This window comes from Hyperoodon ampullatus, assembly GCF_949752795.1.
Source record: "Hyperoodon ampullatus genome assembly, chromosome: 15".
Taxonomy (NCBI): Eukaryota; Metazoa; Chordata; class Mammalia; order Artiodactyla; family Ziphiidae; genus Hyperoodon; species Hyperoodon ampullatus.
The window spans coordinates 24744191-24758560 of record NC_136928.1 but is presented as its reverse complement, the minus strand read 5'-3'; the positions used below and the strand labels follow the sequence as shown (position 1 = coordinate 24758560).

General features: G+C 60.4%; 1 protein-coding gene across 1 annotated transcript in view; it reads right to left on the bottom strand.

The window, feature by feature from the left end:
- SH3RF3 (SH3 domain containing ring finger 3) overlaps nucleotides 1–14370 on the bottom strand; it is a gene marked incomplete at both ends in the record, with an annotated part of 210206 nt that overhangs the window by 73808 nt on the left and 122028 nt on the right. The window contains one exon of the mRNA XM_079721489.1: nucleotides 3685–4038. Coding sequence (XP_079577615.1) covers nucleotides 3685–4038 — 354 coding nt within the window. The remainder of the gene's footprint in view (nucleotides 1–3684; nucleotides 4039–14370) is intronic.

Genomic DNA, 14370 nt, shown 5'->3' with positions numbered 1-14370 from the left:
CAGGGCCGGGCGAGACGAGCGGGGAGGCGGGGAGGGTCCTGAGCATCCTCATCGTCCTCATCCACGAGCCATGAGCCTCTGCAGCGGGGCCTGAAGGAGACATGGGGCCCCATGGGAGGCCTCGCCTCCTTCCAGCGCAGGCCCACCTCCCAGCGGCCGCAGCCTCTCCCTGTGCTGTTCCACGCACTCCCTGCCCCGAGCGGTGTCCTCGTCGCCTGGTAGGCTGGCTGGTCCCAGGGACTGCGGTCCAACAAGAGCCCTCCTGCATCTGCCTGGGCTGCTCCTTTAGCCAGGAGCTCGCCAAACGAGAGGGAGGACGGAGGGACTGGCAGCTCACCAGGCCCAGGGGCCCGTCCCTCAGCCGCTGGTGATGGCCGGGGGCCCAGCGGTCCCTGCCCTTAACGTCGCAGCAGAACAGACACGGTCGTTAGCTGACGTGGTGGACGAGAAGCCCGGGCCGGGCGGCCAGTGTTCTCATCCCTGCAGCCAGCGAGTCGGGACAGCACTGCCCACGTCTGCAGGGAAAGCTCTTCTTGTGCAACGTCCTCAAGGATGAGATGGTTTAGTCGTCTCGTGCTCGCCTGGTACTTTTTTTTTTTTTTTTTTTTTTGCTCTGGACAAGGCGCAGAATTACCTTTGTAACTTTCTGAAAATGTGCAACACAAGCCCAGGCTCCCCATGGGCAGCGCGCGCAGGAGCCTGGAGGTGGGCTGACAGTGGGGAGCCCGGGCATCAGTGCCCGCACTCCCCGCTTAGAGCCTGTCCCGGGCCAACACGAGCGGAGGTGGCGAGAGGGGCTGCAGGCCACCCCACACACAGGATGCGTTGAAAGACGCCCGGAAGCTTCCAGGAGGACTCTTCCAATGCACTCCTCAGACGCCGGAGAAACACTCCCTTTTGATGTTCTCGCCGCTGAATTTCAAACACTCCCCTTTTCACTGATTTTAAAGCACATCTTTCTGATCTCAAGGGCTTCTGTTGGCTTATGTGAAGCTGGCCTGTAAGCCGTGGTCTCTCTGAAGCTGAGAAACACCAAGTCTGGTGAGAGCCTGCCGTTGGTTGGACGAGGCCAGAGCCTGCTGGGTGCAGGTCCCACCCACGGCCGTCCACGGACAGCAGGCACAGAGACGCTGGCTTCAGCTTCCGTGGGTCGCCTTTGCTTTCCGAGGTTGCCGGCCTCTGCGTTGAGCAGTTAAAGCTTACAGACAACACGGAGCCTCCAGGGAAATGGTGTCATGGGCTATCCCCAAACACCTGGGTTCCCCCTGGGTGCCCTGGACCCCACTTTCCACCCCCATCCCCACTGAGCAGAGCCAGGCTGGAGGACTTGCTTTGGCCACTGAACAACTCCACGCAGGAGCCTGTAGGAGCCAGTGCACCGACAGCCACATCCCACTCCTGCCACGGCGGTGGGGACACTGCCGCCTGGGGCTGGGCCATCATCCCTGCACAAGGCCGGGTGGTCAGAATTTTAGCGTCCCTGGGTCACGTGGTCTCTTCACAATCACCAGCCCCGCTGTTGTGGCCTGAGAACAGCTGGGCAGATGACATACAAGTCAGCATGTGTGGCTCTGCCCCAGCAAGGCTTCTATCTACCGAACAGGTGGCAGGAGGGCTCGGCCCATGCAGCTGCGGGTGTCGGGGTGAGGGCGCAGCGCCCCCCGCCTGTGGCGGACGTGCGGTGTGCACAGGAAGCAGGCCTGGAGGATTGGGGCTGCCCGTTCCGGGGCATAACCGGCCACGCTGCCCAGCCCAGGAGCTCCTTGCACCCCCTGGGGCTTCCCAGGCAGTTGAGGGGGCGGCGACCTGGGTCATCTGACGACAGGCCGCTCTGAGCTGTGGGCAATCACCTCCTTTGACCCCCGACCTCAGCAAGCAGACATCTGGACCCTGAGCGGTGGAGCTGGCTTAGACAGCCTGTTTCCCCGTCCCTCCTGCTAACCCTCCCTCCCCAGCAGCAAGGTGACCGTGGTGCTCCGCTGCTCATGAGGACCTCGGCCGAGCCCGGACTTCTCCGCACGGCAGGGAGGAATGATTCATCAGGGTCGAGTGTGAGCGGGGCGGGCATTGGAGGCCCAGCCCGACCTTGCTCCCCTGGGAGCCCCGCTGCCTGTGGTGGACACACGGCGTGCGGGAGCGAGCTGGCCACCTCACAGCTGCGCCCTCTCGGCAGCCGGCGGTGTGGGCCCTGAGCCTGTGGGAGCCATCACGGGGGGGCGTCAAGTGGCATCCCTGGAGCCACGGTGTTTCATGCTCGGACCATTCAGAATGCAACGCGGCTGACTCGGGTCCCACGGCCACCAGAGGAGAGACGGCCGGGTGGGGGTCAGGAGACAGGACACGGCACACGGGGTGGACGACACCCCGTCCCTGCCCAGGACCTCCGAGTCCAGGGGTCGGGGAGAAGGCCATGAATACAAGCGACAAAGGCAACACAGTCCACGACAGATGCAGGGGAAAGCCCTGCGGGCCAGGGATTAGGTGGGCGGGTACAAGCGGGCCGCCGGCCTTTCGGGTGCGTGGGCGCGTGTCTGTGCCGCGAGGGGGAGGGGGGAGGGGGCAGGGAGAAGCAGGAACAGCCGCGCGGGGGGTGGGGGAAGGGGGAGCCAGGCCAGCACGGGCGCACAGGTGCAGGGTCGCTGCGGACGGCGCAGGGGAGACCGGTGGAAATGCTGGAAAGACGGCAGGGTGGTGGCCAAAGTCTGAAGGGCTTCTCAGGCCACGCTAAGGTGCTCAGAGTTCCTGGGAGGCAAGGGCACCTCCAGGAGCACCCAGGTGAAGGTCAACGTTACCGTAGGGCCCGAGGGGCAGCCAGAGGCAGGCAGCTGGAGTCTGAGGATGCAGACCCAGAAGGTGGCGCTGGAGTGGGGGGCAGAGGGGGCGGGGTTGGCCTCTGGGTCCCACCCATGACCACCGACCTACGCTGGCACCTGCCGTTCACAGCCCTGGTGGCTGGCCCTCAGCTCACAGGCGCTCAGCACCACCCCTCCTGTCTCCCGACAGCTGAATTAAACGGGGCCACAGCCAGGTTGCAAACTGCTTCCCTTGACCTCTCACCCTTTCTGACGATGCTCACTAAAGTCCTGAGCCTGGTCACAACTTTCAGTTCAAGTGTAACGGTGGGAAAATGGGTCCCAGGGCCCGGTCATCTCATTCCTGGCTCCGACACTTCGTCTCTCAATTGACTGGCCTGTCGTGCGGCAAGCAGGACCAGCGTGGACGCGGCAACAGCCTGGCTCCAGGGCTGCCTGGTCTGGCTGGCTGAGAGCAAGGTGCCCCCTTTGCTTCCCTGGTGGACGGAACCAGTGCCCCGTCCCACAGAGGAGGGCTCTGTACACACGTGGTCACTTCTGGTTCTGTCCACAGGGAGCATGTCAGCCAGTGTCACGAGATACTGAAGACACAGCAGCGCTAACCCAGACTTTCTCCCAAGTCAGAGGGCTGAGGCGGGCTGGGACGGGACCTTGAGAGGCTGAGTCACGGGCACTTGAGAAGCACCTCACATCTCCCTGGGCTGCCTGAATGCTGGTTGAGACCAAGACACACCTCCCACCAGGGCTTCGGGGGCCCTGGGGTGGGGACCCCAAAAGGCACTGTTGCCTGGCCTCCCTCACACCCACCCAGGGACCAGGGGACGGGGAGCAAGCGGAGCCGAGAAGGAAGCCCCGGCCCCAGCAACATTACCTGGGTGGGAGCACTGCGGGACAGGTGCGCCAGGTCCCCGATCCTGGCCGCAGCCCGTGGGTCACTGGAGCTGATCAGCACGGGGGCGCTGATCTCCATGGAGCGCCTGTGGCTGGCGGCCTGTGTGGACTTGTGCGTCACGCTGAGCGCCGTGAAGGAGTGCCGCTTCTTGGCATTCTTCTTACTGTCCACACGCCGCTGGAAGGCGCTGACCGCCCCCGTGCCGCCTGAAGTGGGACCCGGGGCCGCGCTGGCCTCCGCACCGGGGTCAGAGGGCACGAAGGCGAGGCAGCCAGACGCTGAGGCCGGGCCCAGCCTGTCCATCTCCATCAGCTGCTTGGCGGCATCGTTGAGCTAAGGAAAGAGGGGAGAGGCAGGCGTCAGTGGACAGTAGCCACACCCCACGTCCAGACTTCTGCTCGCGCCTCAAAGCCACCAGAGCGTTCAAGCTGCCGGACCCTTCCAACAGCACGTCCAGTACGAACGGTGCGGAGAGAACACAGCGAAGGCCAGGGTGGCATCTGGACGTTCTACTGAAAAGCTGTGTTTTCCAGGGGCTGCTCCCTCCTACCCACTTTGGCCGAGCAGGGCTGCCTGGGAAACACCCAGAGGGGGTGCCCAGGGTGGGAGCGGCCCCCATGTGCTCCCCACCTTGTGCACCAGCAGGACGCAACTTCCCCGGCACGCGGCCACCCTAGGCTGACCAGACTCCTGGTGGAGAGGCCTGAGGCTGCCGGCAGAGCCCTGCCCGCAAGGTCCGGGGAGGGGGCAGAACAAGGGCCCCCCTGGAACAAGACACACCTGTAGACCAGGTGGGGACGGCGGGGTCCAAGGGAAGCATGAGCAGGGACCAGGGCACCAGCTCAGTGCTGGTGCTGGGTCGCCATCCCAGGTGCCAGTGTGAAGAAGGGTTTGAAGCCTTTGCGGGGCGGGGGCGGTGCTGGAAGGATACACTGGATCCTGACGGGAGCAGGAGAGGACGTGTGCGCGCCAAGGGAACCGTCAAGGGCACGAGGTCCCTGCAGGCAGGTGAAGGCCACATGGTGCCGGCTGTGGATCTGCAGGGCGCCTGGTGCAGGCGCCGTGCCACGTCCTCCCATGAGCCTGGAGCCGGGGGCCAGGCCAGGAAGGGCCCCTCGGCCCTGCAGTTCCTCCCTCGCATACCGACCGGGGTTTGCGGCTGGCAGCATCTCGATGAGTTAAAACCAAACGAAAGCACCGGCGCTGGATTTGCGCAGCGAGAGGGAGGGATGCTCTGTGTCCACAGGCCAAGCCGATCACAGGCGCTGGGTGTGCAGCCTCCTTCAGACGGCTCAGGCACAGGCTGTCAGCATTTCCACTACAAACTCCTGTCCTTCACAGGGGGTTGTAAAACTCACTCCAGGCCCTAAACCGTGTGATCTAAGTCCAGAATTAGCCCTGAAACGCTGCTTCCAATCAGGCTCAGCTGTCTCACTATGCTTTAAGGCTTTATTCATTTGTCCCATCAGCAGTGCTGCTCGGAGAGCAAGCTGGTGCCCAACCCCCTCCCTCGCAGGCTCCGGGGGCCCTCTGACCCCCGAGGGCCGGCCTCCTTCACCCCGTGTTCTGCACCCACCTGCAGGGCCAACAGAAGAGCAGAAGCAGGAAGTGCCAGGCATGATGCCTTTGCTTATGGGCACCAGAACCCGGTCTAGACCTGCTTGCACGTGGCAGATTTCTGTACAGAAATAAGGGCACCGACGACGCCCCTGGGTTCAGATAATCCCATTTGTTCCCAAAGCAGCAGCCCTGGAGTCCCTCACACAGTCCCCGGGGACCCTGCTGCGTCAGTATCAGAAACCGCAATTTCAGAATCAGGAAATCCAGGCACGGACTGGCAGTGTGCGCACGTCCAGACCTGGGCAGGCAGGTCACCAGACCACTGGTTCTGTCCAGAGGGCTCTAGACTGAACGGAACCTTTCAAACAGGAGTAAGACTGGAAAGCCAGGCACGGGGGAAGACGTCAGGGGTAAGAGCAATCGGACACGCCCAGCGGTTTTCAAGGAAAACAACAGCGAACAGGCGCGCACGCCGACAGCTCTGCCCTGACCCAGGGGAGGACTGTGGTCCCCACACATCCTCACAGGAGCAGTGGGCCGTGACCACGCCCTGGGGAGCGATGTGTGTCCTCCCTTCCCAGGACTCAGGGGTTGGAGGACAGGGCTCAGACGTAGGGACAGCACGTGTCTCTGAGCCCTGCCACTCGTTCTGGTCAGATCCAGCTGCACTTCAGTGGGCACTGCCACCCGGGAGCCTTTCAAGACGCAGATTCTGGCTCAGCAGGCCTGGGGTGGTGCCCGTATCTCTGCATTTCCACAGCCCCCCGAGACCCTGCTGCTCTCAGGAGAGCGGCTTTAGACTGGAAGCCCCCGCCCCGTGAAGCATCCATGTGACCCAAGACAGCAGCTCTGCTGGCTCTTCCTTTAATCCACTTCCCCCACCCGGGGGCTGAGGACAGCACAGGTCGTCACGCTGGCAGGCGGCTGTTATTCTTCAGAGCTTCACAAACTTAGAAGCTGGCGAGGAATGGTCTTCACCTGCCTGAAGCTTCTGTGAGGAGACACTGCAGAAGCCCCCCTTCGCTGAGAGGGGCAGGCAAGTGGCTGATGGGCATTTTGATCAGTGCTTCTTGGGTGTGAAACACTCTGCTTTTCACCAACTAAACCATCTGTGGGATGGTGAGAATGGAGCTCCAGCTCCCCTCCCCCCTCCCAAAGGCTGTATCTGGGGCACAGCGGGAGCCCCCGGCACCAAGGCTCTCGACAGCTGGCCGGGCTGGTCGAGCGCAGGTGGCCTGCTAATGACCACCGGCCAACCACGTGGGACTGAGAGCTGCTGTCCCCCTAAAGGCTCGTGTGACCCTTACGCCAAGTGAGCAGGTCCCAGGCGGCAGGACCACGGCTCACGCCTCTCTGCTCCATCTCGCCGGACACACCACGGCTCCCCTCACGCACGGCACGGGGGTGCTTGTCCAGCCCTGTGGCATCTTCAGGGTAAAAACAACATATCCAGTGAGGTATACCTGTGCCTTTGGCAGTTGGAGGGGTAGGGTTCATTTTGGAGATTCAAATGTGTCTTTAAAAATCAGACCTTTAGGGCTTCCCTGGTGGCGCAGTGGTTGAGAGTCCGCCTGCCGATGCAGGGGACACGGGTTCGTGCCCCGGTCCAGGAGGATCCCACATGCCGTGGAGCGGCTGGGCCCGTGAGCCATGGCCGCTGGGCCTGCGCGTCCGGAACCTGTGCTCCGCGGCGGGAGAGGCCACAGCAGCGAGAGGCCCGCGTACCGCAAAAAAAAAAGAAAGGAAAAAAGAAAAAAAAAATCAGACCTTTTTTTGGCGCGAAAATTAGGTCACGCGAATTCTCACACCGGGGGGCCAGCTACAGTTACCGAGGTTCGGGCAGGGAGGTTCTGTTCCCTTCCTTTTGTTACGAGCGTGTGCCGGTGATCTCGCGGGCCTGCTAGCAGCCCCAGCCTGTGTTTAGCGGGACTGCGAACGCGAGACGTCTGTTAACACCAGGTGCAAGGCTGCCCCCACCCACTGGAGGGTGTGTCCTACACCTGCTGTGGGACAGGCCCCCAGGCGGGAGGAGGTTCCCTCCTTCGAGTTAACATTTCACACAGTGGGCAGCAAGGCCGGGGGCCCTGAGGGTGTGGCGGAATCACAGGACGACCGCCCCTGGCTGCCGCCCCACCACCAGCGCGGCCAGCTGCCTCCCCGCCAAGCCCCCGCCGCCCCCTGCGTTCCCACTCGAGCCTGCTCTGTCCCCAGGAGCCTGAAGTGACGAACAAGCCCGCAGTTCTGCTGCCGAAGTGAACAGGCGAACTGAGCCCGCTCTCCAGGACCTGAGGTTAAATGAGAAACATCCATCCACTAAGGCCAACGCGGGCCAACACCGGAGCTGCACACAACTGCCTCGTCTTGCAGGAAAAGGCTGATTAGAGGCAAGGATTTGGGGAGAGATGATGTCTAAACATGGAAGCGGAGAGGGGCAAATGGCATTCACCTCAGCCCCCATCACCCCGGGCTGGACAAAGCCCACCTCTGCCAGCTGCCAGGTGCTCCCCATGAGGGGTAGACCGCCGTCCGCCAGCCCGCGGCCCAGCTGTCCTGCCAACGCGGCCCTGCTCCGAGGCGCCCCCTCCTCCTGGGCTCACCCTGCCTGCGGAACACGGCCGCCCTCTTCGCCCTGAGCCCCTCCGCAGGGTGCGTCTGAAAGCCAGGGCCCCAGACTGGAAGTTCCAAGGTTCCTGAAGGACCTGTGGTAATTCCCCCTGAAGGTGAACTTAAAGAAGACAAAGGCTGTTTTCCAGCAAAAGAGCACCACCTCCTGTGCACACTCTAGGGAACCGAGGGGGGCGAGGTCCCCAGGGGCGCATGGCTGGGGGCTGCCTGGGCACTTGCAGGGCACTTCTGACCAAGGTGACCAGTCCCACAGGGCCCTTTTGCCTTCAGGAGGCCACGGAAGTCCTTACTGAGGAAGGAGGGGCCTGCTGACACCCGGGGAGGGGACAGGAGGCGGGAGCCCTGGGTGTCCAAGGAGGAATAGCAGGCACAGGGGCTGGAGAGACACGTGGTTGGGAATGGGGGCCGGGGGTCAGCGGGGCCAGGGCCCGGCTCTCCTCTGTGTGGGTGGAGGGCATGGAGGACTCCAGCGGGAGGACCCCCTGACTTCTGTCAATTTTCCAACAATGTCATTGGAAAATTCTCACAATTTAATGAAGAAAGCAACAGAAATACTGATGCAGCACCATCCCAAATTTGTTCACAATATATGTAAATTTACACATAGAAAAGAATAAAGGAAACAACAGCATGCTCACAACGTTTCTATTCATTCTTCTCCTACACGTGTATTTTATTCACATTTACTCGTAGGATTATGGGTGACTTTGATTTTCTTCTTCACACTTTTCCGAATTTCCCTGTTTTGAACAACAGCCCGGTGTATCAGGAAGTCATTAAAAACAAAACGAGCAGATTAGGCTGGGACAGCGTCCGATGTATGGTGAGACTTCCGGGGCCGCAGCAGTACCATGTTTGTTCCACTCCGTACAAAGGCTGAGGTGCTGTAAAAGACCTTGCTGCTCCCCAGTTTAGACGCAGTGGCTTTGGGAGCCGAGGTTTCACGGTGGATCTGGCAAAGGTTTCCTCCCTGTCGGTGGCTTGGTTAGGAGCCCGGCTGGGGGGTCTCTACGGGGAGCACAGACCCGGGGGCCATGGTCCTCAGAGGGCTCATCCCTGGCACCACACTCCCACAGGGGCCACAAGGGTGTCTGAGAGCTCAGAGGTGGACAAGAACCTACCAGCCAAAGCGGGAGGAAGGCTGAGAGAGGTGGGCCCGGGAAGGGCCGGCAACCCTGTCCACCCCCCACCCTTGAATGCTCGCCTGTGAATGCTCGGGGGTGGGGCAGGACGCCCCTGTGGGTTTGTCTTCTTAAGCAGGACGAGCTCAGGCCTGGGGGGTCCCCTCCTTGCTCCCAGCTGGCGCAGGGCAGCAGTTCTAAACAAGGGGGCCGAGCCCTCGGGTGGGAGGCCCAGGTCTACGCTTGAGGGCGAGGCGCTCACGAGCTCCACTGCCTCCGGATCTGACCCATGCTCCTCCACAGAGATTTGCTGGTAATAAAGTTAGCACTTCATTTCCTTCTCTTAGGCGTTCATCTTTCTCTCAGCTGGATCTGAGAAGAGGGTGTGAAGACCTCTCTGGGGACTTCCCTGGCAGTCCAGTGGTTAGGGCTCTGCGCTTCCACTGCGGGGCCCGGGTTTGATCCCTGGTTGGGGAACTAAGATCCCACAAGAAGAAGAAGACTTCTGTAACTAAAACCTCAAGGACAACTCAATAAACTCTCCCCAAACTTACATATTTAAGAACATATTAACATAGGAACAGTGTTGCAAATTTAGCAATAAGAAGTCCTAACAGGAGCAGATTTCAAACACACATTCATCCCCCTTTAAATACAAAGGTTTACAGAAGTGTGAATTAACCCCCGGGGATCATTCTTCTGTACCCGGTCTTGAGCCGAGCCTCAGCCATCAGCTCCTGCGCGGGGAGCTGGGCGACACGGCCCAGCCTTCCCATCTGAATCTGCACCCCCTGCCCGGTGACTGCCGGCAACCGGTGCAGCCCCCTGAGAGCCCAGGCTGGCTGCTCTGGCCCGGCCCACACGCACGCCGCCACCTTGGCCTTGGCCTCCAGCAGGACTTGAAGCCCGATTATTCCCGAGGAGGCCCCACCCTGCACGGTTCACAGATCCTCATTCTCCAAATGACAGCATTCCTTCACTCGGAATGAAATGAGAAACTGTTCCAAATTGGCTTTTAAAGGATGGAAGATTTTCTTCCTTGTCCACACAATAGCCTCAAAGACAGCACTCTCGCAGTGGAATACAATTTTGCAAGGAGACTCGAGGGCTCCTAGCGCCAACAACGTGGGGCTGGACACGCCGTCACAGGAAACGAGGTCCCCACGCGGCCCTCAGAGCACCAGCGCCGCTCCACGCCCAGCACCCAGGCCCGAGGATGGGGAGGCCATCACCCCGCGGCACAGACCGGGAGCCGAGGCCGGCAGGAGCACAGGGCTGGGCCCCTGGCCGCCTCTGTGCCCGGGCGCGGCCTGTGGGCTGCAGGGAGGAGCCCGGATTTACTCTGAGAGCCAGGGGCCCCCCAGGGGCTGTAGGCAGGAGTGAGGCCCGAGTCACCTTCGTGGAGACGGTCTGGTCCACGTGTGACAACGGACCCCGGGGAGGTGAGACCAGTGGAGGGTAGGCTGGGAGATGGTGACAGATGACAGGGCTGCTCTCAGGGGCCCAAGACCCAGCACAGCTGAAAACTTTTCGTCTAGAAGGTTCTCTCTACATTTGTTTTACGCTATCAACCCCCAGGTAAAGGCAGGATTAGAAATGAAGGACACGGCTGGGGGGTGGTCAGTGGACAGAGGCCCAAAGGCCGTGCCCTGAGCAGGGAGGGGATGTGGACTCACCCACTTGCGGTGTGTGCAGCAAACTCAAAGTCCTGAGAGTGACCAGGCCGGCCTCCCGCGGCCCCCGCCCCCACCCCCTACCCCCACTCGCCCGCTGTCCCTCAGCCCCAGGCAGCCCGGGGCATCACTGGGCCCCGCACCGCTGCTCCTCCGCCCTCCCCTCCTGCCCCCAGGGGGCTTCTCTGAGCAGGAGAGCTCTTACAGTCCCTGCCCCAGCCTCCCTGCCCCCTTCAAGCTCTGTTTGCACACAGGATACACTTCCCTCTAGACTTCGTCTTCTCTTCATCCTTCTCTCGTCCAGCGAGAACGTGGGTTTCAAGATGATTCTCCGCAGGGCCTGGCACACGGCGGTGCTCAATGGAAGAGTGACTGAAGGGCTGAGCGAGTGGAGGGGTGGACGGTGGCCCCCACTGGCCTGCGAGGTACAGCTCAGACAGGCTGGAAACCTGCTCTTTCGGTCCAGGGGTCAGATGCGCCAACAGACACAGGAACGGCCGCCCAGGGAGACCGCGGAGTCCTCAATGGCTTCACACCATAACTCCTAACTGCTCTCGCTTTGAGGATTTGGAAGAAATAAAAGCAACAGAGGACAGCTCTGAGTTTCTCTGAGGAGGCTGGGCAGAAGGAGATGAGGCCAGAGCTAGCTGCGCTTCCTCCCTTTGCAGTAACTGGCGGAGTCGAGGCAGCTGCAGAAGGTGGCGCCCCGAGTACACGCTGGTCTCAGAAGGGTCCGGGTCACCAGCGACTCGCAGCCTCCTCCCAAACAGAAGCGCTAATCAAACGTAACGGGAGAGACACCACGACGGAGGCCCAGATGGTTAATCTGGGAAGTAATTCGTGGTCAAGTCTTAGAACTACTGGGGAAGCGACGGCTGGCACTGCAGGGCCATCTCCCCACAAATGCTCTCTGCTCTGGAGGGAAGGCACCCGGAGGCCCCATGACCCTTTCCAGCTGCGCAATCAGACTCGCTGTTCCTTCCGCACTGAACACAGGCCTGAACCTCAGCCAAGGCATACTCTGCTGTCACCTTATAAACACCCACAGCCAAATCTCTCCACAGCTAAGTGTGCTTTCACCTTCACCAAGGAGGCCCACCCAAGGGGCAGGTGGCCTCGTAAGCAAGTTTCCGCCTGGGTCGGCGGCCCCTAATCGACAGCCAAGGCCCACCCTTGCGGCCAAGTGGAATCTGCAAAACAAGCCTCTCCCCCAACTTATTTCTTAGACGCGGGTCCACCCAGACCCACTGCGTCAGACTCGGGGCTGGGCCCGGAGCTTTCCAGGGGGCTCTGACGCTCACTGAAGTTTCTGAGTCGCTGGCCTGGATGACTCGGTAGGGAAGGTAGGGATGTGGATTCCCAGGAGGGAAGCTGAGTGAAGGCACGGCCGAGGGGAGGGCAGGTGGGTGGGGAGGCCCAGGCAGCCTGCGGGGACAGGGAGGCCTGAGGAATCTGTGTCCCTGAGCAGGATGAGGATGAGTGGACGGCCGGTGAGGACAGAGAGATTCCGAGTCAAAAAGCGTCCAAGGGAGGGAGCTCAAGTTGGCTGAAAACAATCCCATCCTGCACGTACTTGGTTTTCAGGGTTATTATTGCCCATGTGAGCGACACGTGATGGGAAGGAAAGAAAGCAGCTGGAGCCTGGGCAGAGACGGTCAGACACAGCACAGCTGGCTGCCATTCCCTGGCTGGACGAACCAAGGCCCCAGGAGAGGCTTGGGCTCAGCGGGCAGCCAGGCCTGGCTCCTTCCAACATCGCCTGCACTTCAGCCACAGGCTGAGACACTGTCATCTCTGCTTGTCTACTGAAGATGGAAGTCATCTCTGGTTTTTTTCTGGGCCCACCTGCAGCTGGACCTCCAGGCTGTGGGCAGGGCAACCACACAGAAGCTCCTGGGGAAGCTGCAGGAGCCGGATTCACAGGGCCTTGCTAAGTCCCACCATGTGCTTCCAAGAAGACAGGCTGAAGATGTCCCAGCTGAGACCTCAGAAATGGCTGACGGCTTAGCCCTTATACTTTGACCACTTCTGTGAAACACTGGCCCACAACTCAACAACATTACACAAACGCACTAACTGCCTACTATGTGCAACCACTATGCCAGGACCCAGAAGAGAAAAGAGTTGTTACTAGTCTGGCCTCAAAGTGGCTACTTATGTAGTTATGAAGACAGAGACGATGACAGGAAAACTGAGACATTACATGTCACTGTATACAGTACAAGATGTTAACTTCACAAATTGTTCAAAAAACACTAAAGGAGGGAGTGATCAGGGAGAGCTGGTCCCTATGCACCTACCTACCTCCGTGGAGGAAAATCCCAATGACCACACCCCAGCGCCCAGATCATGCCTTGGGGTGCAGGCCCGGATCCCGGCGGGGCCACCCAAAGGACACTGAAGTCCTGCCCCCCGGGAGCTCCACCACTCCTCCCCTCCGTCACCTCCCGTGCTGAGCCCGCCCTCTGGTGACTGGGCGTCGCCTGTTGGGTGAAGTGTATTACTTCACAAAGGCACAGTCAGCACCCGGACACAGAAACGCGGGCAGGACTCATATTCAGGTCCGGCGGGATGTCCCTGCCCCCAGATGCCCACTGACGTAGAAGCTCATGAGAAATAGGTCGTGCAAACGGAAAAACAAAACGGAGCTTCAGGCAAGACCACATCTCCCCCACGTTCTGCGGCAGGAACCCCTGAGCGGCGTCTCTCCTGTTTCCTTCCTGGGGTTTTGTCAGGTCACCTCTGATGTGGCAGAATCAGGTGTCCTGAGAGTTGGGATCTGGGTGAGGAAGCAGGGGCCACACCTGCTCGGAAGAAACGGAGGAGCCGCCAGCCCACGCCACCCCCACTGGCCGACCCGGAGCACTGGTCGCAGGACGGTGTTTGGACTTGGTTGTAACCCGTCTCCACAGAGGATGAGGGCCTCAAAGGCTTCCAGCCAGTCCTCACGTCTCTGATGAAAGCTGACTGTTTACTCTGAGCCCTGGGCTGGGGAGACACAGCATGGGAGAGCCATGGCTGACCTACTGCTTTTCCGTTCTGTCAAAAGTACCTCTTGCATCCTAATTTTTTCTTTATTTGTCCGCCCCCAGTTTTACTGAGGTATAACTGACATATAACCTTGTATTAGTTTAAAGTGTACAACATAATGGTGTGTCCCCTTATTTCAAAATTCTAAACCACTGCAGGTTAACAAGAATGAATAACAAGGATCATTTTTACCCTCTCACCTGAAATGCTAAAACCAAATATATGAAACAGTTTTCAGACATGGGACATCAGATAGCTCAGCAGTGCAGAACCTCATAAACCACAGGACATGGAGTAGAGAACGCAGCTTCACAAGTGGGGATGGGGATCATCACCCCACGTTAGAGGCGCCCTAGTCCTGCCTATCAAAGGGTAAGACCGAGGCACAAAAGCTCCTCATCCAGGAGCTGTACCCCCTCAACCAGGGACACCCCTGCAGGTCTGTCCATCTGCATCCGAACTAGAACGTAGGGTGTGTGGAGGCGCCAAGGCCGAGTCGGGGTTCGGGCCTCCCGCGTCCATCTGCTTCTCCCCTGAGCTTGGGCGTGGACCTTCCACTAGAAGCCACAGACCCTCCCCAGCCTCCTCCCTGGAAACGCTCTGCCTGCCCCAGGGCCTGAGCTGAAAAACCAAGACAACGGTGAAGAAATAACCAG